The sequence below is a fragment of the Nipponia nippon genome, unplaced genomic scaffold (assembly GCF_047370975.1).
Source record: "Nipponia nippon isolate SJK-2023a ecotype South Korea unplaced genomic scaffold, ASM4737097v1 scaffold_18, whole genome shotgun sequence".
NCBI lineage: Eukaryota > Metazoa > Chordata > Aves > Pelecaniformes > Threskiornithidae > Nipponia > Nipponia nippon.
In genome coordinates, this window is record NW_028262334.1 from 3,622,955 (window position 1) to 3,648,985 (window position 26,031).

At 38.3% G+C, this 26,031-nt stretch overlaps 1 protein-coding gene and 1 long non-coding RNA gene across 5 annotated transcripts in view; one reads left to right on the forward strand and one right to left on the reverse strand.

The window, feature by feature from the left end:
• The window catches only part of IFT81 (intraflagellar transport 81), a 43,768-nt gene that overhangs the window by 15,579 nt on the left and 2,158 nt on the right, over window positions 1-26,031 (forward strand). Inside the window, exons 8-17 of the mRNA XM_009472791.2 lie at window positions 1,023-1,186; window positions 3,870-3,965; window positions 5,951-6,097; window positions 14,573-14,722; window positions 16,681-16,809; window positions 17,946-18,035; window positions 19,059-19,145; window positions 20,729-20,800; window positions 20,898-20,983; window positions 25,773-25,818. Of these exons, the coding sequence (XP_009471066.1) occupies window positions 1,023-1,186; window positions 3,870-3,965; window positions 5,951-6,097; window positions 14,573-14,722; window positions 16,681-16,809; window positions 17,946-18,035; window positions 19,059-19,145; window positions 20,729-20,800; window positions 20,898-20,983; window positions 25,773-25,818 (1,067 nt within the window). The remainder of the gene's footprint in view (window positions 1-1,022; window positions 1,187-3,869; window positions 3,966-5,950; window positions 6,098-14,572; window positions 14,723-16,680; window positions 16,810-17,945; window positions 18,036-19,058; window positions 19,146-20,728; window positions 20,801-20,897; window positions 20,984-25,772; window positions 25,819-26,031) is intronic.
• Window positions 7,257-26,031, reverse strand: part of LOC148056066 (uncharacterized) — a 54,568-nt gene continuing 35,793 nt past the window's right edge. For 3 of the 4 annotated variants that reach the window (XR_015704031.1, XR_015704034.1, XR_015704033.1), the window contains 5 exons: window positions 22,911-23,249; window positions 21,576-21,661; window positions 16,583-16,684; window positions 11,725-11,878; window positions 7,257-9,228 (listed from right to left, as the gene is read on the reverse strand). This is a non-coding gene — a long non-coding RNA (uncharacterized LOC148056066). The remainder of the gene's footprint in view (window positions 9,229-11,724; window positions 11,879-16,582; window positions 16,685-21,575; window positions 21,662-22,910; window positions 23,250-26,031) is intronic. The other variant, XR_015704032.1, reaches the window with a different exon arrangement.

Sequence of the window (26,031 nt, forward strand, 5' to 3'; positions counted from 1 at the left end):
GCTCGTGTAGAGCAAAACTTATAAATGGGGTTGCTTTTCTCAACGGAATTTTTGACATTACTCAGGAATTCATTGTTGGTTTTTCTATTTTATTATTATTTTCAGCATTGTCAGTCTAGGTACTGTCCTGAGATTAAACGCTTGTTCTTACAAGAAAAAATAGCCTGCTATTTACAGAGAGGCAATTCATAAGTGTTCCAGCAATGTAAAAGACCCTTAAAGTAGGCATACAGTAAATTCTGCTTCATTTTAAGGCCATTTTAGGTGCCAGATTAAAGTTTTCTTTTAAGGGAGAATTTCCAAGGATGGAACAAATCTATGCATGAGCTAGGCCAAATTACGATCTTTGTACAGATAAAGGATTCACACAGAGATATTTTCTGCCTATAGATGAAGTAATTCACACGAAACAATGACTTAAGCGATCTGTGAGTAGGAGCAACTTCAGGATGCTCCACTGCTCCACCAGGGGAGTTCCAAGGGACACGAGCTTCGAAAAAGCTCTGAGCAGGTCAGCATAGCTGTGACGTGCTTTCCTGCCCCTCGTCTTGCATGCGCATAAGCAACCAAAGTCCAGCTCTTAACTTTTAAAATTTCAGAAGAATATAATTCACAACACAAAAAAAGTAACGCAGAATCCAATATCTTGCTGTGTGTGAGGTACACAGAGGGTTTATGGCTTTCTGTAGCAACGCTGCCTGTTGAATTTTGCATCTGATTCGGCTACAGCTTCATATAAGAAGGGTTTTACTTTTTTATTGATGAAAAGAATCTGTCAAGCAGTTAATAGTTGTATGTTAGAGATACAGATGGATAATAATACATATTATATTGTTTAACACCCAGATTAAAAACCTAAATCAAGTAACTACCTGGTTATTCGAGTGTTGAAAAGAAGACTCAAATGTTACGCTGTTGTTATTGTAATCTGCCGCTAAATACTTTAATGTGTTGGTGAAATCAAACTTAATTATCCGCTACATTACTTTTATAGACACACACTGATTTGATTCGTTTTTAAGGTTTAATGAAGAAACTAGAAGAGGAGATAAATTTCAGTTCGTATCTTGTTACTGAAAAAATACCTAGAGAGCTTGAAAGTAAGAAGAATTCAGCATATTTCTTACAAAAGGTGCTTGCAGAGCCAGCTATGAGTCAATCTGATCTCAATGTACTTGAAATCAAGGTAAGCTGACCAAGGTCACACTTAACTTGTGTTCCGTAGCATAGTCCAAGGTTCTTCTACGCTGTAGTTTTCTTATCCCTACTTTATATCCTTGAGAAAATGTTTCATTCCCAAAGGAACATCCCTTCAGTTGTAAAAGAAAAGATGTGTTAATCACTAAATGCAAACTCTCAGATAAGTTTAAAAAAACCCCCACAAAACAAACAAAACCAAACCAAAAACCTCAAACCAAACCCCAAGCCCAACCCTATCTTTAAATGGTATTTAGAAAATCGTGTTAGCAGTTTGCAATGGTATGAGCAGAGATGTTAATTTAGTACTAAAGGTTTGAGTTTTCTTCTCTTCAGTTTTCCCTTGTTTTAAACTCTCGCTGACATCAAGGGAGTTTATACCAACATATAGAGAGCGTTTATGGAGTGGTGAACAGCATTCTCTGAGGGATAACATCTCCAGCAATATTAATTAATTGTCTTAATCAATGTGCAATGGCTGAGAACCCCTTAGTGTTTGGAATAGGTCTGTATCATTTGTTGGTAGGACCAAAGGAAAGTTGGGGATCAAATACTTGATCTACCTTTCCAGATTTTTTCAGAAGTTAAAAGCAAATGGTGTTAGAATGAGCAAAAATCCTTATTTGTACTATATATCCAAAATATGCAGAGGGATTTGTTGCCATGGAAGTACATTTATATATTTCACTCAATGGAGTTTTCATATTTGCATAATCCTAAATGAAAGATTAGATATGTAATATTATGTTCTAGAAGGATTTAGAGGAATGCTAGTTATTAGTATTTCTGTTGATGATGATGAAAAGTTACAGCGTTAGCTATGGTAGGAAGACTGGTCCTACATACTGCTAGGTACACTCTTCAGTCTAAATGTCTTCTCTTATCAGTTTTTATCAGTTCTTATCAGTTGTTTTTCAATATTCCCAGGATCTCCAACTCTGGCTTTGCTGTCAAATATGGATAATGAGGAAAGAGAGTACTTGTAGTAGATCAGAGAACGATTTACCCATGGGGGTGAGGGCTGCCATCCACCACTCTTCTTGGGTCTTGAAGCAGAGGGAGGTTCAGCAGCTACCTCAGCATCGCAGTAGCCTGTGCATTCACAGATAGAACTTGCCAAAGTAACGTAAGAGAGAAATGCCTACAGGTTTTTTGGATCAGACAAGAATCAGCAGTCAAATGTCATCAAGAATACATTCTATTTTAAGGTTAAGGCTAGTTTTTGTAAAAGTAAAATCAGTGACAGCCCAATGCCATTTTGGATCCTGATCGTTACGCTTTTAAGGATGACAGCGTTATTAAACTGTAGATTAGGTCTGAAATATTAAACTAGCTCTGTGATTCAGCCTCTGCTTTCCTAGTTCTATTTCTTCTGATCAAAACGATATTTGTGGTTGCAGTTCTTTTCAGCATAGTTGAAGCCCTGTTTTGCACCTTTCTTTTCCAAGAGCTGGGGTTTTGGCAATATTTTTAAAAGCTTCAAGTTTTTTTTTTTCCTCTTTCTCCATGAGGTAACCTTTTAATTTGTTATATTTTGGAAGTATGTTCTCCTTAATAGATAATAAAAGCATGTCATATATTTGGCTGTTATCGCAGCAGGGCCTTAGACAGCATTTTTTGTTTAAAGTCAGCCTTCTATTATGTCTTAAAAAGGAGCTGAGTTGCACTAAGCATGCTACTGTCATGCATTTTATAAGATATAAAACAGGAATGTATTCACAGAAGGGAATTCTTACGCTGTCTTCAAATTCAGGCCTGTTCTACCTTTTGTAAAGGAATAGAATTTACAGGAGATTTGTTTTTCAGGTGTTGGGAGTATTTTTAGTCCTGTTGAGCACTTTATTTTAAATACTTCGCTTTCAAAGTACACAGATATTGCTCATAGAAATGTTAGCGTAAAGCCCAGCACTGTACCTGCGTTACGTTTTGACTTCATTGGATTTCAGCACATATTTACACTGCTTCCTTATCAGCACTCATCTCGTTAGCAGAGAATTAGAGGAAGGTTGCTAGGGCTGTGGTTTCCATGGCTGATGAGAGTCCCAGTGTCGCATTGAGTCGGGACTGGAAAAGCTGCAGTCAGTGCGCTGGCGTAGCTGTTTATGAGTTTCCAGATGCAGTAGGCTCTAAAGCTTCAGCTCGAATGAAGACCAACGATTTGAGACTATGGACAAAGAAGTGCATTTTGTGGCAGTGGAAAGAAGGTACCACAGAGCTGGAATATGATGGCCTGTGACTCTTCAAAGTATCGATGGAATTTGATATCACTGAGGCTTTATTTGCTCCCCTTTAAACTTCTGATAAATGGTTTGAGTGAAAAGGAATTTTAGTTAATATTGATGAAGTTACATTTTTCACCTAGTATGTGACAACATCAGTCATTTTTCTGTCTGTACCAATTCACGTGCATTTGCTCTCCACGTACACCAGTTTACTTCATTTTCGGGGCCAACGTCATGCTTCTGCCTTATCATAAAGGCACAGAACTGGAAATCCAAAACCATAGCCTCTTCCTGGCCAACACTTAATGACTCATTGAGTTTTTTGGGTTTGTTTCTCTGTTGTAAAAATGGAACTAACTGGATTGTAAATCTGGTTTGCAAAGCTTTTAATTCTTGGAGAAGACAGAGAAATAAATCTCCATTTCCTTAGTTTTCTACTCTGTCTTGCAGATAAATGAAGTAAACGCACAAATGAATCAGCTTATTGAGAAAAGAATGATGAAGTATGAGCCAATTGACAGTAAATTTTCCATGTATCGCCAACAGGTAAGAAGGAACAAAACATTTTTTAAGCAGAAGCACTAGAGCCATTTCAGTCACTGATTGTTTTACATACTGACTTTTTTCTTTAATTTATTTAGCAATAATCAGCAGAAATACATAGCGATGGAGGACAAAAAGAAAATAAATAGCTGTTGAACATAGGTATGCTTAGGGCTGAGTCGAACAATTGCTTTCAGTCATGATAGTGAGTTTGCATTGACCGCTGTCCTTAAGCTCTTAGGTGTTGCCCTTCAGCTGGATCACAGTAATTCTGGAAGGATCATTTTGGAGGAGCTATTTTGGTAAGGCTCCAGCTGTGGGCAGATTCTTACACGGCAGCACGGGGGCTGGCTGCTGCAGTCAGGCCGGGGTGCAAGGCTTGCTTTCAGTTATGTCCCTTGCTTGTGTTTGACCACATGCTATTTTTCCCGTTACATCTATTAAGAAGGTATTCTTTGATTTTTTTTCATCCTGAGGCTGTAAAACAGTCTTTCTATAAAATAGGCTGTCTGGTCTAGTCTTAGTAAATTCACAAGTTATAAAAAGGCTTTATGAACTCTGAGATTTTCAGAGCTTACGCAGAAATGTAAGTGATTTCTTTTCCAGGCAACCTGTACCGCTGCTACTTTTATTGAAGATTTTCATGATGATGCTTATGGTGGCGGTTTAAAAAATAAAAAGGCTTAAGTAAAATGTGTCAGCGAGAGGAAAAAAAATTGTGATAAAACGGATACTGCAGTTCAATCGCATATGCAATATGAAATGCACCATTTTGTTTTGTAAGAGACGCTCTTCTTCCTGAAAGAAGAGCCCGCTACAGGATGTGCTGGTACCAAAGACCAACTGGTTTGTGATATAATTACGTTCAGTGGAGGAACCGCTCCAGGAGCTGAGGTTGCTGCTGTGAGTTGAAAGCACGTGGTGGTCTTTGCTTTGTTCTGCTCAGGACTGGCTTCTGTTTCACAAAAGCGCCATATGTATTGTACCACAATTTGTCACTGCAAATATCTCGTGAAGCAAAGAGCTAGATACTACCCCAGCAGAATTCTGTTAGATATATTTTTAGAAATAAAGCTGGTCCTTTTAACCTAGTCAGTGTGTATTTTGCTTCATTTTTTCTTAAGTTTTCCCTTTCATATGAAGAAACCAGCCATGCCTCTAAATTCATGCGCATGCATCTAAATTAATGTGTTGTGTTATTTTAAAATATTTTTAAATAGCATACTTTGGCAAGATAAAAATGCTTTTTTTTCCCCCTGAACTAATGTATACTTATGTTCCCAAATCCGTTAGCTTCTGGTCAAATGTTAGGTACTCTTAAATATTCTGCCTTGTATGAAATAATATTTTTTAAATGCTTTATCTTCTAGACTCAAAAGAATAACCTGTAATCTACACTATTTCTGTACTGCATTGCTTTATTCATCGTCTTGTAGCTATTTGCCAAGATTTAGTGGCTCGGTTCTGCTGTTAGTATAACATATTTCTGTAGGTTGGAGTAGGTTGGAGTTATAAAAATCTGTATTATGACATTTGTGAAAGCTTGGATAACTTTCCAGTTAAGCCATGTTGGTGTATCTTACATATGCACAAAAAGGGACTAAGTAGAAGAAATGGAGCAGCTAAAATGCCTGCCTTTTTCTTCAATGAAAAGGAAAAAATGAGGTGAAGAAATGTAAATGTAAAATGTATCAACATGAATCCGGGAGAAAAGGATATGCTCAAAATCTCGGCTGTACGGAAGAAGCTGGGAGTCTGCAATCAACTTCACTGGGGTCGTGGTTTAACCCCCTGTGTGTAAGGCGTAAGCAATGCTTGCTTCTTTGCAAAGAGACATGCTCACGTTTCCTAGTGAAGATCACTTTCTGACAGTTAAAATGGGGTTTCAGTGGTGCAGTGCCTGAAATGTAACCGATTACGTTTTACTAATGATTAAACAAGGCAATTTTAACTCTGCTTGTCCATATGCATTTTTCATGATCCTGCAGGCGTCTATAATTGCCCGGAAAAAGGAAGCCAAGGCAGAAGAACTTCAGGCTGCTAAGGAGGAGATGTCCAGCACTGAGAGGCAGATGCTGCTGAAGACCAACCAGGCCCATGAGTTAGAAGGCTCTGAAGTTCTGAAAGGGGATGAGGTACGCCATGTAACAGTGGATATAAGGAAAAGGAAATCTGTAAGAGATGGATCCATTTTTGTTAACTCACAATTTCCTTTTAACTTTACATTGCAATAACTGCTTCTACAGTATCTTATCCATTTTCATAGCATGTTGTCAAACTCCGTGGCCTCAGCATTGCAACGGATCGGCCTCTGGTTTTTCCAACACACGTTTTTTGTCATCAAATTCCAAAATTAACATATTTGAAGACTTTTTTTTTTTTTAATGTGCAGATAGTACAATGCTGTGCCCGTTGCTTTCAAATGCTTTCCAATATTTATACTGCAGCAGTGCTTGATTTGTAGCTATTTTCAAATTATTCATTTCAATTATTCACATTGTACCTAACAGATTGAAAGGTATATGAGGACTTAATGTTGGGCTGTCTTAACGTTCCAGACTCTGAGTGAAAAGGTCAATATCATCAAATGGTATGATGGTAAATAACTAATGGTATGGTAAATAACTAATTACAGAAGTCAACAAGACTAATGAATTCGTCTTGTTGACTTAGGATTAGGAGTTCAAGTGATAAGTCATGTAGATTAATTTTGTTATTTGATGTATAATAAAAATCTGCGTTACTATCCATTCTCTATATGATATACGATCATAAAGCATAATACCAGCAATTATCAGAAATGCAGTTAGTCCTGTTGTATTTATTACCCACAAAAGTTTTTACTTAAAAAAATTTTCCCAGACCCTCGTGAAATTTATCTGCAATACAGACCTTGACTGGCACAATCAGCAGAGCTCAGGCAGTTATATTTGAAGCTGTACTTATCAAAGCAGCTTTTTCTTCTTCAAAAGTTTGCAAAGAATAAGGCTGCTGCAGCTGGGTAGTGGTTTGTCAGCAAAATGAATTGACTTTTCTTAAGACAATAATTTTTCTCAGCTTGGAAAAAGCCTGCTAAGGCAGAATCACTAAAGCAAAGAGTATTTTAGCTGCATCATTCTCTGACTTAATGTATCTTTTCATTCCCTCATATATTGTCTTCATTTGCACTGCCATCATTTATCAAGAGTAACCCTCTTCGCTTTCTTTTTCTTTGTCTGTTTCTGTGCTTTTTTTACATACTGCTCAATCCAGGGAACGCCCTTTGTAGAAGGAACTCCCTTCCTGATCCCATAGGATATGCCTGCTCCACAAAAATCAGTTTTCTTTTGAAGGAGCTTTAAAGAGCGAATCGAGTATGGAACCGCGTACGTGTACACGCATGCATAAAGGCTTCTTGTGCAATATGGAATCCATGCGTATTTCACTTGTGCCTTCTTGCCTTTCTCCCCTTCTGTAAATTGAGATGAAAACTACAGGTGGAAGCAAAGGCCCGGAGACTTTGAAGTATTAAGATATCGCTTTCTCTTACCATGACGTACTACACGCCTTCCATAGGTGTTCCACAGGCAGCCATAATAAGGTCCCTGCAGTAGATTTCTCTCCACTACAAGGTTTTCAACCCCAGTGGGCATGTTGCTAAAGTCTTTGACAACTTTTTAAGTAAAAATAAAAGCAGAAAGCAGACAGTCTGTGTTCCGTGACATGCGATGGGAAAGAAGTGTTTAATTCATCAACGAGAATGCATTACCAAGACAGCAACATACGTTTTACATTATCTGTAAGTGCACTGTAAGGTGAGAAATAATTCATGTTGCGAGGGGGACAACATACTCTGATCCATAGAAATTCAAGGAGAGCGGGGTAGGAGGGAAACACGGTTACAGAACCTCGTAAGAGGCTTAATAACGAAAAATTCAAGTTAATTGCCTTACACAAGGGAGAAGCTCAAGGCAGAAAAAAGACAAGACCTGTTTTGAACATAACTTGCATTCCTTTTGTTAAAACATGGTCTGCTTTTGACTTTTAAAATCTTTCCAAGTCTTCATTTTGAGGAGTGAAGAATAATTGACTGAGCACTTTGGACAAAACCATCAGCTTAACACAAGAAGTGTTTGTCTTTTCATAAGCAGCATTTCCTCTTTTGTGAAATACGTTCTGCCCGTTGGCCCAGGGAAGGCAGTATGAGACAATCCCTCTCCTGCTCTCGTTTATTACTTCATTAGGTATACCGTAGTGGTACTCACAGGCACCAGGGTAAAGCAGTAAAAAGAGTGTTTCCTCTGGCTAAAAGCTAGGAAAGGATTTGAATTCTTGATGATTTTGATAGCTTCTTTTTCAAAGGTCGCATCTGGGAAACTGAGATAGTGATATTTAATTCTTTTCTAAATGTCTGCTGCCAAGAATGCTGCATAGGAGCTCGGTACTCTAGACTTCGTATCTCCTTAAAGTCCGCTGCAAACACACGTTACAGAAATAGTCCTGCTTCAGTCGAGGTTGTGAGAAGACAGGACTGATAGATGAGACAAGTAAGTTGGCAGGGAAAAGGTGATGAAGCAAAAATGAAGTGAACAGGTTATCTCTCATCAGTAGAAGCCTCGGTTCATCACTCACCAGACAGCCTTTTGCTCTAGATTCGTTTCTGATACGTTATGCTTTTAAATTTGTATTTTCTGGTTCAGTGCTCTGTTACTCCAGCTTTGAGCCAATACCGAAGGAAGTCTTGATTAATGCAGGAGTGGTGAGTCACTGTTGCAATACATACATTCAGTGGGCACCGAAAGGTTGTGCGTTCACCCTTCACTTGGCACTCTCTGACAGCCAAGAGCTTCCTTATGCTTTCTTGTTGCAGTCACACATTTTACATTTAGTGTCTCCGTTTTCAAAAAAGGAAGAAAGAGGGCTTTTTAACAAATAGTTTGGCTGCCTTAAGTTTAAAACAGGCTTTTAATCCTGCCACATTTAACCTACATGCTACAGTTAAAGAATTCTTTTTCTCCTATACCCAGTATTTCTCATCTTCTCTTTGTCTCACTTTGCTGTATCCTCTTATATCATGGCACTCACAAGACTTGGCAGTCGAAGAATCGGTGCCTTTCTAGCTTGCGCTCCCATACCAGCATTTGGATCTCCAGATGAGGTCTTCTTAGCACTTCATTCACCAAAAGGTCAACCCTGGCTTATGTTTTTAGGTGCTAGTGTTTGGCTTTCTTCTGTGAGCATAAAAAAGAATGTTACAGCATTCCAGCTGGTTGGCGAGGTTGGACAGCTAGATAGAAGAAACAGCAGGGAATAACCAATTCATTTACATCAAACACAAAAAGGTAGGAATAAATTGTCTGCTTCGGGGATTATGAAATCTTTTTAAGTACTTCAAACAAAGTACGATGAGCATGGGGCAAAGTTGGCAGGCTCCTAGCTGCAGCTGTCAGATCCTGAAAATTAGGGAATCAAATGTTGACGCTTAGAGAAGGCTGGATGGCTCAGTTACAAGTGATCCTAGGTGAAGCTGTGATATTTTTAGCGCTTTACACAACGCATTGTGCTTTTCAGAGTTCAGCATAGGGCCCCAAGAACCTAGACTTTCCCAGGCTATCAGAATAGAATAGTATCATAGCTGTGCTTAGCTACAGTAGTTGAAATGAATGTGGTTTTGAGAATGTGGCATAGAAAGTCCTATCGGTTTGTTAACAGACGTGAGGTTTGCATATTCATTTACACAAGGATTTTCATTTTTTTCAAACAAGTGCTCATCCATGCCTACCTGCCCCCCGGTAAAACAGTAGAAAAAATGTTTCAGTTTGCAAACAGAGAAAACGGTCAGTCTTGGGCCAGAGATCTTGTCGCTTTTCCTCTAAAACTGTCCGGTCCATCTGAATAATCCACCAGAAACGGTGATCTAGGTCCAAACCAGGTGGAGGGATTTTTAAGAGAGTAGCTATAAAGGAGCTCACAACTCAAACATGAAATGGTTTAAGCCAGGGCCCAGGATATATTATCCTGTCAGTTTGCTGCCTTTCTCTTAACTTTTCACTAAGGTTCTGGGTACAGTGGTGTTCCTGTCTGTCAGAGGCTCCTTACGCATGAAAACAGGAGAGTAGCTGGTAGTCAAGTTGTGGGAACAAAAGCGGCAAATCCGCAGGATTCTTCCAGGAGCCAGAAGCTTTTTGCCGTAAGAAGTTAACCGTCATTTAAGCCAAATGTATGCAGTGATTCAGACAAATCTGAACTGAACTGAATGCTCTTTCAGCACCCACTGGCATGAATAAATCATCAGTTTTATTGATCTGTGCATTTTCAGTGATAACTGAAAATGGTTTTTCATTAAAAATACTCTGATTGATCCAAATTATTAGTAGTGGCTACTTTAATACTTCTTCCCTGACCAGAAGCAAGCACTCCTAGAAGAGATATCCTTCTTAATGCTAATGAAGAATTTTCCCAATTGATCTGCCTAATGAGCAGGCTGTAGGATACTTTCATTTTAATAGATTGAGGTAATACTGCTCATATCGTTTAGAATTTTGACCTTCTATGTATGAGGTATTAACTGTATCCAACAGTGGCTGTACTAGCTTAAATTTAGAGCCTCTTAGGAAAAACTGCGGAAAATCTGTCACGATCAGGAACTTTTCCTAACTGAATTTTAATACTTTGGACGGTCTGTATCCCGTTAATTGGTCTAGTTAGAAAATTAAAACATCTGTTCCTCAAGTCTTAATAAAAATAGAGATTGCCAAGATTTTCTGCAATTATTGTGCTTAGGCAAATAATTTTATTAACAAAACTGTTTATTTGGAACCTTGTTTAGATTATGCGCTTCAGAAAGAAATCTTTTTTTTTTTTTACAACTAATACTTTATTTTCTGTAGTACTTTCGTGTGAAGACTATTTTGATTACTATAACGCAATCAAATGGATACAGTAATCCGGAAAATACTATTTTTGAAGATTTGACTCGAAAGCGAGGGATTAATCTGGGATTTGTTCTTGTCTGAAAAGAAACTTATCCATTTTCTCCTTTAATGCTAATCTTGGAATAAGAACCTTGTGAAAACTTCACATGGGCCAAACGTTAGTTTTAAGGAGACGAAACGATGGGCTTACAGTGAAAGCGTACGAGTACGCATTAGAGGAGCTGGGCTTTGATCCCAATTCAGCAATGCACCGAAGCGTGTGCTCAACGTGCTTATGTGCTTTCCGGGAGCGGGGTAACCTGCCAGACTCTGTCTGGTCCTGGAGAAGCCATTTTAATAGCCGCGGTTCGATTTTGTCATATTTAGAATTGGCGCAATACCCAATTACTTCACAAAAGTGTGGTAAGACTTAATCTGTTGATAGCAATCGCTTTCAGATGGTAATAAGTGGAGAAGCATAAAGTACTGGCATTGCCGGATTCTTTCAATAACAATGGAAGGTAACACAGGAGATCTGCCCAGGGATGCTAGATACCTGCGTGCTGCAGGACGCGATATGAGAGATCAAAGTCCAGTTTTCATTCACTCTGTTTCATGATCTAGATTCCACGCTTGTTATGTTACAGTCACCCATAAAAATAGCCAAGTGAAAAAGCAGAACTTGCTTTGCTTTCGTTTGGATAGTTTTTATACCTCAGGGGGCTCCGACTCGGCTAGCAAACATGGGTCTCCAGCCTTGTTTACTTTAACTGCTAACTCAGTGCCAGCATTTGGTTCTTGTCCAGTCATTTAATCTTTGAAGCTTAAATAACTATTTGTGTTAAGTTGCTTGAGAAAGAAAAGCTTACTGGTAGACATAGCCTTGCACGGCACATCACTGCGGGCAGACAGATCCATGGGAATTCTGTAGGTTGAGCCTGCTGAGCGTCTACGCAGGGAGCAGTTGACCTGGTCTATGGGAAAATGCTGCGGCTCAGAAATGGATTCCTTTTGGTTGGTTAACTGGAAAGTGATATGGTTAGACAATGTTATTCTTTTGTGAACTATTCAAATTATTTAAAAGACCTTTTACCGCAGTAAAATACAATGTTTTATAGCATTTTAAGGGCTTGATTTTTCATCTACATATAGATGGGAGCATGAGATGTGTAAAGCTTCAGAAGTAATGCTTACACAAATGAAAGCGCTGGTATTTTACAAGCAGCTTATTTTTAATTTTTGGAAACGTATGGAATGATTCTCAGCCTTTAGGCTGAGGAAACCTAATTTTGCCATAAGATCCCTACAAGCTGCTGATTTACGTGGAGTCAAAGCTAATAACTCCAGCTCTGAATTTGGCCCTGCATCTAAAGAAGCCTTCAGTTAGTGAGATTTTGAGGGGGTAATCTCTGCCGCGTTGGGAGTAGGTGAAGTCTTTTGAAAATTCTGCCAAACTATTGATTGATTTTCTACAGATATTATCATTTTGCTACCGTGGTTCATCTCTTGTTTTACCTTGTTTGCTGCAATAAAAGCTATGTGAAAGGTTAAGTTTGCTTTTAAAAAGCCAGAGATTGCGATGAAAGATAGACATCCATCTCCTAAAATGAATAGGTTTCGCTTGTCAACGTGAGCAACTTGTAGTTCGTTTTGGATGAAATTTTTATTATACGGTCCTAACTTAATCAACTAATAATAGAACACTGGTGGAATCAGTTCTTTAATCAACAAGATCCTTTGACTTCCATTGTAAAATGCATTATGCGTTGAATATTGAATATGCAAATACTCTGCCTCCCACTCGAGCTATTTTGGAGACCTTAAAAGTAGCTATAGAAGTGAAGAGAATAATAGTTTGCTTTTCATCCTGGGATAAACTGACAGAAAATCGTTTAGATTTGATAGCTGTATGTGGTCACATATTAAGTAAGTTTAAGTAAGTTTAATCCTTTACATCATTCTTTACTATATTCCACTGGTCAAATGAAATATCTCTGGAACTACTCGATCGAGACAGATGACTGCTTCCCTTAAGTTTTCCTCAGTTAGTTGGAGAGATTGTATTTATAATTCTATAATCTCTTGAAAATCACAGAAAACTTGGTATAGTCTAAGCAATAAAAAAAAAGAGTCTTTTGTATTAACTAAGAGGATATACTTGAATTTGCTATGAAAAAGAATTCATTCTGGTAACACTCTATTAAGTGTGCCAATAATATAACAAATGTAACAGAGCTGCCTCCGCTGCTGTGTTTTAGTGCTGTGGCTTAGGTGACCTTGTCTATCCTTGTCCTAGGTAGTACGCACAATGTAAAATGGTATTCCAAAGCCACACATAGTCCAATCTGCATAGAGCACATTGAGTAATTTGTGGGTTTGTTCTTTCACCAAAAACGTTTATAGCTTTTGGCTTTAAAAATAGTTCTGGAGCATAGCAAGAGAGAAGCAGCTTTGGCCTAGATATTGCACAGGATGGCAGATGAACAGGGTTGATTTCATTTTGGGCATTTTGCCCAGGACACTTTTTATAGAACATACAGTTACTCTGGGGGCTCTTAGGCTGTGGTCACATTGGTTTTTTGGATTTATTCTTTAGAAGGGAGAGGCATAATTCTGCGAAAAGAAAAACTAATGTAAATTTCAAAATCTAAGTTCTTTTATGTTTGAGTTTTAAACTTGTGTCAGCGATAGTGGGACTCCGGTTTCCTCCTTGGGGCTGCCTGTTTTATGCTCATTCTGCACATGCTGAGCCCCTACTCACCAAGGAGCATTCTGAAGCCTGTTCTTACATCATTTACTCTGATAAATTTTATTTGCTTTCCGTCTCTGGATCTGAATGCATTTTTGAGCTGCGACTGGCATTTGCCTCACAGCTCTCACATTAAATATAAGAGCTAAGCCTGTTTGACAGATGGAAAACATTAAGGCAAAGAAAAACATTACATGTTTGTTTCAACACCTGGTATTTCATATGTGTTACAAATTGAGCACGCACAGATTCAGATGTAAATTGGCTAAGGCTGTTGATCTGTAAGGATATGCATTATTTTGCTTAGTCTTTAATTAAAATATAAATTCTCCATGACTTTAGATTTTGAGTGAAATATATAGTGCATTTCTCTGCTTCTACGCAAGGACGCTGCTTTTATTTTCCTGTTTTTTAAAAACTTAGGTCTGCAAGAGTCAAGGAAACAGAACAACGAATTTTATCTATTGAGAACTAGCATTGGAAAAAAAAAAAAAGATAGTCTTTTCCCATGCCCTCTTCCCTTCCAGTTTTTCTGCACTTTCTCATAATGTTTCTTGCTCTGCAGAGCTCTTTGGGGCTACGAACTGCTGATCTGGTGCTCTGTTAGAAGTGCAAATTACTATTACATTAACTGGTTTATTATTCATGATTTTCATAACATTTTGCAAAGAGTAATTACTTTTCTGACTGTCAAATGGTGGTGAGCAGAACCCAATGATCTCACTATTACAAATGAGTGAGCTGGAACTGAAAGCGAGAGAGTTGCTTTTCTTGATCTCACTCAGTGAACAAATGCAGAGCTGAAAATAAATAGGCCCTGGGAATCCTGAATTCCAGTCCTCTGTTCTAAACACTTAATCTTCAATATGCAGTCCAAATAGAATAATTACATTTTATATAGCAACAGTCTGCGATAAGGCCCTTTTTTGCTTTAAGTTAAATGGTATTTCTATTCTCTCTCATTCCAGTTTAAACACTATGTTAATAAGCTCCGGAGCAAAAACACATTTTATAAAAAGAAGCGACTGGAAATAGCAGAAATTACAGCTGAGTATGGTATCCTCCAGAGGACAGAAGAACTTCTAAAACAGCGCCACGAGGCTCTTCAGCAGCAGTTGGTAACACAAGCATTTACTGCTACCACAGCCCGTCACCCTTCCTTCCCTGATAACAGCTATATCATAAGATGGATGCAGTTTTGTTAGTTTCTAATGCAGATCCTCCTCAGCTCTCCCGCTGTCGTTAGTGAAAGAGTCATTAGGGTATAACATTTATTTTTGTCTGTTGACTATGCTAAGCGGCTGTACTTTCTGTTCAGCAACTGTTTCTTACAGGCAGTCATGACTGTTCTGCAGTTTCTTTTTAGACTGAGGGGCTTGACCCTGCTTTTTAAAGTCAATGGTAAATCTTCACTAACTCCAGCCAGGGCAAGGCTGGATTCTTAAATTAGTTTTTGGTATCCACATAGATAGTAAGGGCTTTGAAAATTACCAACGGCAAGTAGGCTTCAAGTTGCTGCTGCAAAATATACAGGCATAGTATTTAAAAAAAGAGGGAGCAGGAAAGAAACATTCTAACCCCGCAATATTTAGAAGAAAATGCCTTTCACAGTAAGTAAAAAATTTGAAACTGGATGAATGCTTTTTCTAAGCCAGAACAGCAGGAGAAGGATTTCTGCTATGCATAACTGTAAGCATCCAAGGAATATACACGCATCCCAAATGCAAAGACGTTCCCTTTTTAGTTCACAAAAATCTACTGCTGTAGTATTTTCTTCTAATACCAGTATTTTTGTTATCAGAATATCTTGTTTTTACCTATATCTGTTTTGTTATATGTACATATTTTGGATTTTAAAACATAAAAGCATTATTACAAGAAAATTGAAAACATGAAAATACATAGGATAGACTTTGGAAAGAGACTCGCATAGATGCAGTGGATGATGTCCTGCTAGCTCAGTAGCGCATTCATGGTTTAATTAAAAATAAAACCAGAACCACTACCTGGGTAGAAAGCAGCACCTAAGCAGTCGGGTCGGAGCTTTTTCTTGTGATTGCTGCTCAGCTGGAAGGAAGCTGTGTGGATGCGTCTTTTCACTTTTCACAGCAGGATAACTATCACACGCTAGCCATCCCACAGGAAAACCGCAGCAGAGACAAAGCACTAGAAGTTTTTCCGTGAAGTGGCTACACATGGTCAACAGTATATTCTCATGCAGGTCTGACCTTTTCTAAGCTACCGTATAGTAAAACTACAGAGCTTTGGCTTCAGGAAGCTCTTACCGCCAGATGACTGGCGCACACTTTTTCCCCGTAGAATCAAAGGTACCTTTTCTAGCCCTGTCAAACAACACACTGCTGTTACAGCCTGCAAAATGCTCCCGTCATGGCAGCAGTAGCCACTAGTAGAGGCAAGTCTTTTCTTAAACATACGGTTGCAAAAGGATTTTGAGGGTAACGGACTTGGAGATCATAGATACACGGTGCTTTTAAGAATGAATGTTTTGCTTTTTAACAAATTGTGGATGCATTAATCAACATTTAGCTTTCAGATTACAGAAAATACCCTCCTTACATACTTAATGAGCAAGCATTGCTAAAGACCATTACATCAACATATAGTTAAATGTAAAGTTTATGTAATGCAATGCCAGGATTTGGTAAGATGGTATTAGTATCACTATAATGAATACAATACTTAGTTAGTTTTGCTTGACAGTTGTTTAAAAAACAATTAGCTACATCTTCAGATTAAGCATCTGGATTTTACATATTGAACTTCTTCAGAGCCTGACCTAAAGCCCACTTTACTTTGTGGAAACTTTCTGTTAATTTCCTTGGGCACTGGATGACCAAACAGTGTATTTACAGAAAGTTGTTATTACCCTACTGTGCGGGCACTAGACAAAAAGTTAGTTGTTGGGGCAGCTAGATTATTAATCACTTTTAAAATCATCAATTGATAACAGTACTTACCTTTTCCACTTTCTTACAATATTTTGGCTCTCTGAAGGAATTTGCTGTGTTACTTGATGAATGGACTCACATTCAGCATTTACTTTTTGTGCCTACAGCAAGCTGTTGAAGACAAGAAAGGTATTTCTGGATACAGTTACACCCAGGAGGAGCTGGAAAGAGTATCTGCAGTAAAGAGTGAAATGGATGAAATGAAAGGCCGGACACTAGATAACATGTCTGAAATGGTGATTTTTGTCTTAAACTATAGTATTTCCTCTATTTGAATATCTGGTTCCTCAGCATACAAAACCAAGTTTAATATTTTTGTCTGGGTTTTTAATTTTATTTTAATCTATATTTATATATATAAAAATATGTTTTCAAACAGTATACATCTACAAAGGTAATCTTGAAAAAGTTTACTAAAATGTGCATTTCTTTTAATGTATGAACAAGAAATTTAGAATTATAAAAAAAAAAAAAATAATCCTGCTTTCCTCCCCTTCAGAAACATTAGGGATATCAAGTCTTGTCATCTTTGGGTTTTGACTTCTTTGTGATTTCAGAAGTGGTTTCATATTTGCACATTATTTGAAAGAGATGAATGGTTTGAATCTGTAACAAAATATTTTTCTAAAATGTTTGTAAATCATTGGAGTTAAGCATTTGTTCAAAAAACACTTAATATGCCTAAAGAGCTAAATGTCTTGTTCTCTATAGGCTAATTTTCAATTGCCCTTAGATCTGTCGTGTTTTAATTCAACTTCCCACATAGCCTTAGAAGCAAGACAAAACTTGAATTTCTAATTTGAAAATATTATATAAGAGCAAAAAGCAAAATAGCATTCTTTGAAATCATTAGGGCACTTTTAAAATAAAGTGGTATAATTAAAACAGAACGACTCTCAAATGGAAAGCTGGATCAAATTTGAATTTTCAGTAGAAATATTTTAAAGCAACTGTGTTTTAGCATTTTCAAACTTTATTTAACCTATGCAGGCAGGTTTTTTTGTTTGCTTGTTTTTGTTAAGGATTTCTTTGTTTCTCTCAGTCCATCTCTATGCAACTCCTTCATTCTCCCCTACTCCTTGAGCTCTTTAGGTGTCTGGCACACGGGCGTCTTCTGGAATTCTTTGTTGTGTTCTTAGTTGAAACAATGGCAGCAGAATTTGTCTCATTTGTGGTAATGACCCCACTGCAAGATGGGCTCTTTCCCTTTGTTAATTAGGCCTGAACATATGTTATTTTATATATAGTTCAGTCGTCATCGCACATTTTTTCTCCCCATATTTCGGTTTTCTCTTCATTTCCACATTCCTCATTATATAAATGTACTATTAGTATCATGTTGTTAATGTATATTGTTTTGTCCCTCCATCAGGTAAAAAAACTGAATGCTATGGTGGCAGAGAAGAAGGCAAGCCTAGCTCCTGTTATCAAAGAACTGAGACAGTTGCGTCAAAAGTGCCAAGTTAGTAGAAACACTTCTCTCGTTCTGTGTAAATAAAGTCAGAATCACAAGTAAGTCTAATTTTCAGATCTCTGTAGTGCTGTATAAGGACATAATCAACACTGAAGGAAAGCTGGAAATAGCAGAATGGGTCAACAGTGATTTGCAACAGGCAACATGTTAAAGACTGGAATTCATAAAAGCTGGCAGTGCGGGCACAAAATCAGGTTGAAAATTTTGTCCTTTATAGCAATTTAAAAAAATTACTACACTGGGGAAAATTTAAAAAATCATGGTTCAAAACCATAGGAAAGTTAGTTTTCAAATTGGTTTCAAAGCTTTTTCTGCATCTCATCACTAATGATCTCAACTAACGCTCTCCTTTTTAAGTGGATTGCAAATAATGTCTCATCCAAATAGTTGAATACATTGATCTAAGTCCTGTATTAGTCTGTAGGAATGACAGATTTATCCATTTGTTTTCAGAATTTTATAGAGAGCTGGAAAAAAGTCATTCAGGTCCACAGCTGCTCTAAGTTGGCTCATTGCCACAGAAGTAAATAGAGCTATCCATTGATCTATCAACCGAATTTCCAGAAAACTTACTTTTAATGGTTCTATTAAAAGCATCAGCAAATTAAATCCAGCTAAGGTGTTTGTTGTGTACAACTAGAAAGCTGGCTTTTCACAGGTAGCAAGTATATTAATCCTTTCCTAATCTCTATTTTTATAATTATTTTTCCTTTCTTCTTGCAAACCCTGCCCTTTTAACCTACCACATTACAGCTATGGATGTGGCTGGGAGAGGAAATTTGCATGCTGTGTTGTGGTGTATGCAGCTGATCCTCCAGTATGCGAGCGGAGGCTCGTGGCTTCCCCGTGTGTAATGACACCCATGTGCCTGCTAGGTTTATGTAAGTCTCTGTGAGCGTGCCAATAGCTGAGGTTGATGTGTGAGACCGACAAGAACACAGTCTGCCTGAATGTCACATGTCAGTCAATTGAAGATTTCATTTATGTACCCTTTTGCCCTTTTCACGTAAGGAATTAACGCAAGAATGCGATGAAAAAAAAATCCAATACGACAGTTGTGCAGCGGGGTTAGAGAGCAATCGCTCTACGCTGGAACAGGTAAGATGGTGGTTAATAAACGCGGTGCAATGTATTATTCACTGTGGTACAATATTTCCCCTGCCTTCCCTCTGGATATGGAAAGTACCAATCCACTTCAGGTGGAAATGAGTCAATGGTGATCCACAACTCTGCAAATCATGCCTGAAGCTGCTGTGGACTAGCTACAGGCGCACACATCTCCTGTCCCGAATAGCAACAAATGAACTCTGGTACATTGGTCCATCCACCGACATCCAGCTTTGATTAGCAAGGATATCGTAAAAGAAGATGCATCTGCCAGAAATCCTGCTGACCTAGATAGCATCTCTTAGGAAAGAATTTGATCGTAAAATAAGGATTAATTTATCAAGACAAATCTTTATATGGATTTAGCAGATTCATTAAGTTAGCAACCAGTCCAACGCATAATTAATGTACTGAAATTGATGGCAAAGATACTTCATTAAATGTGACTGTCTTGCATTCTTGCATACAACAGTTTTTTAAAAATACAACCAAATGGGTATATCTAAGAGCCTGGGTGTATGTAGTTTATGCATTGCTTGAACTATAGCACTTTTAGGAACCACTGCAATCCTTTAAGGTGGGGACAGACACACCAATATTAATATGTTTATATGAATCTGCTTTGTCTCGCTAGATCTCCTCCTGTGAATTTTATCTGGACTTGATTTTTCAAGGGCTTGCCCACACGAGGGATAGATATATTTCAAGATAAAAAAGGCGTACATTTAAAGCGTGGGTGAATATGTAGATAATTCTTTTCCTGCACTAAAAGTACCTTTGTATGGCTTAATCCAAGCGAAAGAAAAGAATCCACAGATGAACCTACTATGAAGTAGACCTTCCATATGAACTATTTTACAATAGCAATCAAAGCTTTTTTTCTTGGCAGACAAGTCTTAGTCATTTTCTGACACACGATGACAATCACATCCACTGATTAAGCTGGACATGACTGTCAGCAAACTCTCGCAGCTGAACAGTAGAATTCAGCTTTCTAGCTGATGGTCTCAAAATCACACAGTGGCAGAGCTTTGGAGTAGACAGCTGCTGTGCAACCTGGAGTACATGAATTCCGTTTGGATTATTAGGGGTTTTTTGGTATGGGCCATTTAGAGATGGGACTAACCTGCTATCTCCATACTCCTCAACATAATTATTGATTGCTAATTAACATACTATTAACATGTCTGTAGCTTCTAACATACATTTTGCAGATGTGTTCCTGGAAATGCTTATTCACAACTGTATTTTGCACTTAAGATGTGCTTAGGAACAAGAGTCTTGGCAGCACTTGCGAAGTGTCTGTTAGAAGTCAGTCATGTTAATAAACACCTATTAACAATCATTTAGCATCTCTAACTGTGACTGAAACTGCAAATCTAAAAAAATCGTCTTTCACCTTATAATTTGTGCTTTACAGAAGCCTTTTATAACCATTTAAGAAAATATCAATTCAGTATTATGCTTGTTTCTGTTACGGACTCTCATGGTTTATAGGGTTATATAGCAACACAGGGCATCTCCTGTGGACTTCCGGTTACGATGTCCTTTGAAATCTTATTCTTGTACTACAGGAAGTGAAAGGACTTCTGGAGGAGTGTGCTCAGGAAGAAAGCAACTACCGTTATATTAACTGCATGAAAAAGGTAAGATCACAAGAGGGACCAAATTGTTCATTGTGAAATGAAATAGGAATTATTTTATATATATATATATATTTTAAAATTATGTATTTCTTTATAGAATCTAGAAATACAGCTGCAGCGTGCTAAAGAAGAAATGAAGGCATACGTCTCCCCAGACCCACAGGAGCGACGAAAGGCAATTCGGTAAGTATATTAACATGTTTCCTTTGTGTTAACTTGAGGATATTCATGAACTGAGGTTGAAGTTAGGAGTTTTCTCACTGGCATTTGAACTGGAGGAGTTCACCTGATAAATTTAGAAACACTATAATAATCTAAAAATAAGCAGCTCGAATTCCAGTATATACTGCTGTAAACCTACGAGTTCTCTCAGACATACCAAAAGATTTTCCCTTCCTGCTGGAGATTATAGGCCCCAGATAGCGGTTTTAACTTGCAGCCCCTCTTGGCACAAGCTCAGAGAAGCTGTGCTTCAGCTGGGTCCTGCAGGAAGTGTGGCTCTACCAGACATAATGCCGCTGCCAAGTTTCCCCCTGAGACTCCAGCGCGCAGGAGTAGAAGGTCTACCACCTCTCAGAGAGCAACCATATGCTGCCCTTGGATTCTGGCCATTTCTTGCAAACCTTCTACCCTTCTTTCAGGTATAATAGCGGTCGCCATCACTGGGACAGGAACAGAGGACTGCATATACTCATCCTAAATGGATTTTGGTTTGCTCCTATTTGCAGTTCTTACTGGAAGTAGAATGAATACTGTTCTGCACCATCACACTAACCTTCATCTTTACATTCAATTTAATTGAATGTAAATATAGACAAGTTGCTTCATCCTGGGAGATTTTTCAGGATGCCTTGCCTTTGCCTGGTAGGGAGAGAAGCAGAAAAGGTTATGAATTGAGCTGAGGATTTTTTTTTTTGCGTAGTTTTCTATTTTAAATGATGCAGTCCTGCCAAAGATTGAAATGTTTTCTGAGAATGAGATATTTTGAATTAGTTATCTGTGCTAAGAAGTCTAAACGTTACCATGTCATATAGATTTTTTTGCACTTTACTGCATACTAAATATTTTTTTTTAAATACTCAGTTTAAAATTTTGTCTATAAAAGTCGAAACAAAATTCAGGCAATAAAGTCAACAAGCTGGTTCAGCTCCATCAAAACTAAACATCAGGAAAATCCAAACCAAAACATTTATAACTTTCATTTGGTAAAAGTGTCAAAAATTTATTCTGTTTTTTATTCTTCATAATTACGTTTTCAAAATTCCAGAATTTTGCATGACATAGAAATTCTGTTTTCCAGCTAGTTTTATCTTTGACCCCCAAAAAATTTCTTAGATCCTAGCTGTCAACAAAATAAACAAGCTTGAATTGTTGCCACTAATTTTACAAAGTGGTCCTTGGCTTTCACACCATAGTATTTCTCAGTCATGAAAATATTTATCAGAACAGTAGTTTTAAAATTCATGTTTGCTGGGTTTGATCAAGGGTCTTTTTGTTTAATTTTTTAGTGAATGGAATGAGTGAAAAACACTCTGATGTTTTGAAAGTAGGATTGAGTCTCCTTAAAGGTGTAGTCATTACCGCACCAAGGAATCTCCATAGAGTTTATCATTTTAGGTCAGAGCAGAGGGGCATCAGCTCTGCCTTGTACCTCTCCATCTCACAGTCTGCATCAATCAGCATTCCTCCGGTTTGCTTTATTGCTCAGGCTTTAAAAAAGCCACAGCAACAGAGTTCCTTGATGCGAGGCCTTTTCTTAGGTTTTTGCATTTGTATTTCAGAGACAGGACAGATTGTTGCTTGAGATCTGTGTAATCTGTCATGTCAGAGCTGTGGTTCGCGTACAGTCTTCTGTACAATGTGCCAAAATGCTTCACAGAATTGTCCCATTCACAAAACAATTTAAGAACATGACTGAGTGGCAAAGCAAAGATAGAACTGCTTAATGAGATCATTAATAATCATTCTACATTCCATTTGAAAGCTTCAGACTGTCCAACATGCTGACATGACAATGGGAAAAGACAAACAGTAGTTATCTGTCGCTTCTCAAAGGAGATGGAAGAATAAATTAATTTCCCAAGGTATCTGTCCTCTTAGGACTTTTTACCTTTCAGAATAATTTCTGGACCTTTCTGTTGTAGTGGTGGCAACGAGGGAAGCACCGTTAGTTGGTAGCATACGTAATCAAATGTCATTCAGTACCGCCAGAGGCAATTTCTTCACTCGTGGAGTGAAAAAAGGCAGTAGCTGCCCACTAAGATTTTATGGGCTCTGGAATGGGGCCATTGAGATGGATAGCGACGTGTCAAACTGAGTGAGAAAACTCTAGGGATCCCCTCAAGAGACACTGAGAGATGAGGTCTTCTTCCTTTATCAGATCCTTCATGACAGAAGCCGTCCCGGTGCACCTTGCACTGGTATCAGTGGAGCTGCATCTCCTGCGGTTCTAGAACACAAGGCAGAGGTCACTAGGAAATGAAGGGCTAGATGAATATCCATCACAGAGACCTTCTGCAAGGATCTGAGGCATGAAAATGTTTAAGCACTAGGTAGCAAACAATGTCGGAAAAATAAGAGTAAGAAAAGAATCAAAAGTACGAACGTTAGGGTGGGAGAAGAAAAGGAGGAGGAGATAGAATGTGAGTGGAGGCTAAGAAGCTTCTTATTCCGTCCCACAAAATAATGGAAGGCTGTAGGGAATAGAAGATTTGTCTAATGAAAGATGATGAAACAGCAAAATTAAGCAGAAGGCTGAAAAGAGATGTGGCTGTGAGAAAAATCGTAGTGATCATGTGAATATTCATTAGTATGAAAGGCAAGACAGCTCAGCCAAGCAGCTGAGAGGAAATGCGGGTCAAACAGCAGGCGCTCTCCTTTTATGGCCTCGCAGGGAAGGGGAGGGTCTGAGTTTATTCACAGATGCTGAGCAAAAAATGCTCCAGCTGAAACACTTGTGAAATGAACATCCACAATGTGAGCATTCACACAGACAAGCCATCAAAGCCAAATGCTGGAATTAAGCGCGAGTCCAACTATGTAATTCCGGGTATGGTGAGGAGAATGCGAAGGGAGCATTACCACTTTCTCCGCTGTCCCTGTTTCACTTGCTAACTGTGGGCACAGAAGCTAGGGAAATTATCCCGCTCGCAGTGACTATACACATTTTTGACCTTCTGTAAGAGGTCACAGACCTGTCGCATTTAAATGAATTACAACAAAGTACAATATAGAGATCTTTGCAAAATGTAAAATGAGACGGTACAATTTTTTTCTAGACATCCTTTTAGAATGTGAATGTATTTTTCAGCAGGCACTGGAATGTAAACGGAGTAAAAATGAACCATAAATAGAACAGCACTTTCCTAACAGCGTATTGAACAAAAAATGTCTTAATTCTGACCCTCTTTATTGAATATAAACTCTCTGTTCCGTGGAGTCACTTCTTTGGAATGTGAAAAGTTAATTTTCTTTTCTAAAAATAGAAAGTTGGGGGTTTTTAAATGAAGTTATTGAGTTGCATTCTTTCCAGTCATCCTTATAAATAGTAAAGAAAAACTTACTAGGAAAGACATCTAATCTTCTGATGATTGCTTTGAAAACTCTACTGAAAAAAAAAAAAAATATGTTCTTGAGGCCAAATGTGTGTGAACATATGCTGTGTGCCAGTGGAAATAAGATTCAGCGTGGCTTTCCATCTCTTTGATTTGGTGAGGATTGCTAGGGATCAGCTGTGCAGCGCAGCACTTGGAGCAGCCTCAAGACGGCTCTCATTTGTTCGGGCTAGAATTGTCCAAGAGTGAGAGATCATAAAATGATCCCGCTTCATTCCTTGCACGTCCGTTCTGCGGGGAGCGTGGCAGGCAGGACCAGGTGGCCAGGGGCCCCAAGTGCTCCAGTCAAAAGCCTGGAGTACTTAGAAATGGAAGGAATATAAGAAACGCAATGCCTTGGTTCTACACGGCTGCTCACCACGCGCTAGCAAACCTTCACACTCTGGCATCATGAAGGCGGATATTTCTTTCTGGAAATTAGGATTTCTCTATGCGATGTTCTTCTACCCTGAGCGATTTGGGAAGTTCTTTAGATGAGCCGGGTTATTTTGTATTCCACTAGCAAACTCTCAACCTCTAAGTGTACCTGTTACACACAGAATATAATAATTGATTTTTTTTTTTTTCAAGTGAATCAGTGAAGCGGTTTTTTATTGTTACATTTCGGTAAATTTTAAAATAAGTAGATAGTAATGTATCTGAATCGTGCTGTTACGGTTTGCATATTATATTGTCAGATTTCATGTATCAAGTTTGCATATGTCAGAAAGTGATCCAGCCACTTGTTACAGACAAAGGTGTACAGCCAAGATTTTTAATAATGAATGTCAACAGTTACGCTTCTAAGCCTATATTTAGGCACCTAAATGTGACGGCTGTTTTCTGAAAGTGAGGAACGCACAGCGGTTCCATTGCAGTCACTGGATTTGTTGAACCTGGGGTGAAATACTATTCCCCTTCATTCCTGTATTTTCCCACTCATTCTAACGCTACATTCACAGCAGTTAAGGGCTGTGGGTTTGTAACCTCTGACGCTTGCACAAGTGAGGCCGCTGGCTAACCTCAGAATATCACCAGGATAAACGCATTATTAAAAAGGGATCAAGTATATCTTATCTAAGTGATTTTGCTGTTGTCTTCAAGCTGGAAGGAGCGGTAATCATGCCTGCTTCAAAAATGTAAGAGATCTTATCCAGTATCACTTTTCCCAACTGCAAAACTGAGAGAATCAGAGAGATCTGATCCTTGATGTCGAGGGATGCGTTGTCCAATGACAAAAAGGTTTCTTCATGCTTCCTCCTCTATCTCATTTATGAACCTCCCAATCCTTTCATAATTTTCCATGCTTGCATCGTTATTCTGTCCTATTACATAGAACTAAATAAAATCATAATAAAATGATTTTATATTTCCTTTAGAGAACAGTATACACGAATGATCCTTGAACAAGAAAACCTTGGGAAGGTAAGAATGAGGTTTTTACCTTGTAAAAACATTGTACAGTTCATTTTTTTTTGTGGGGCTTATTACCAAAGGCTGTGGTCAGTCTTTTATAAAAAGCATATTGCAGCCTACAAAGAAAATTCCATTACTGCTGGCATTGGTAACTAATACCCTGAAAAGAGATCACGCTCGCTCTGCAGGGCTTGATTTCCTGCAGAGTGTAGCATGAGCCGC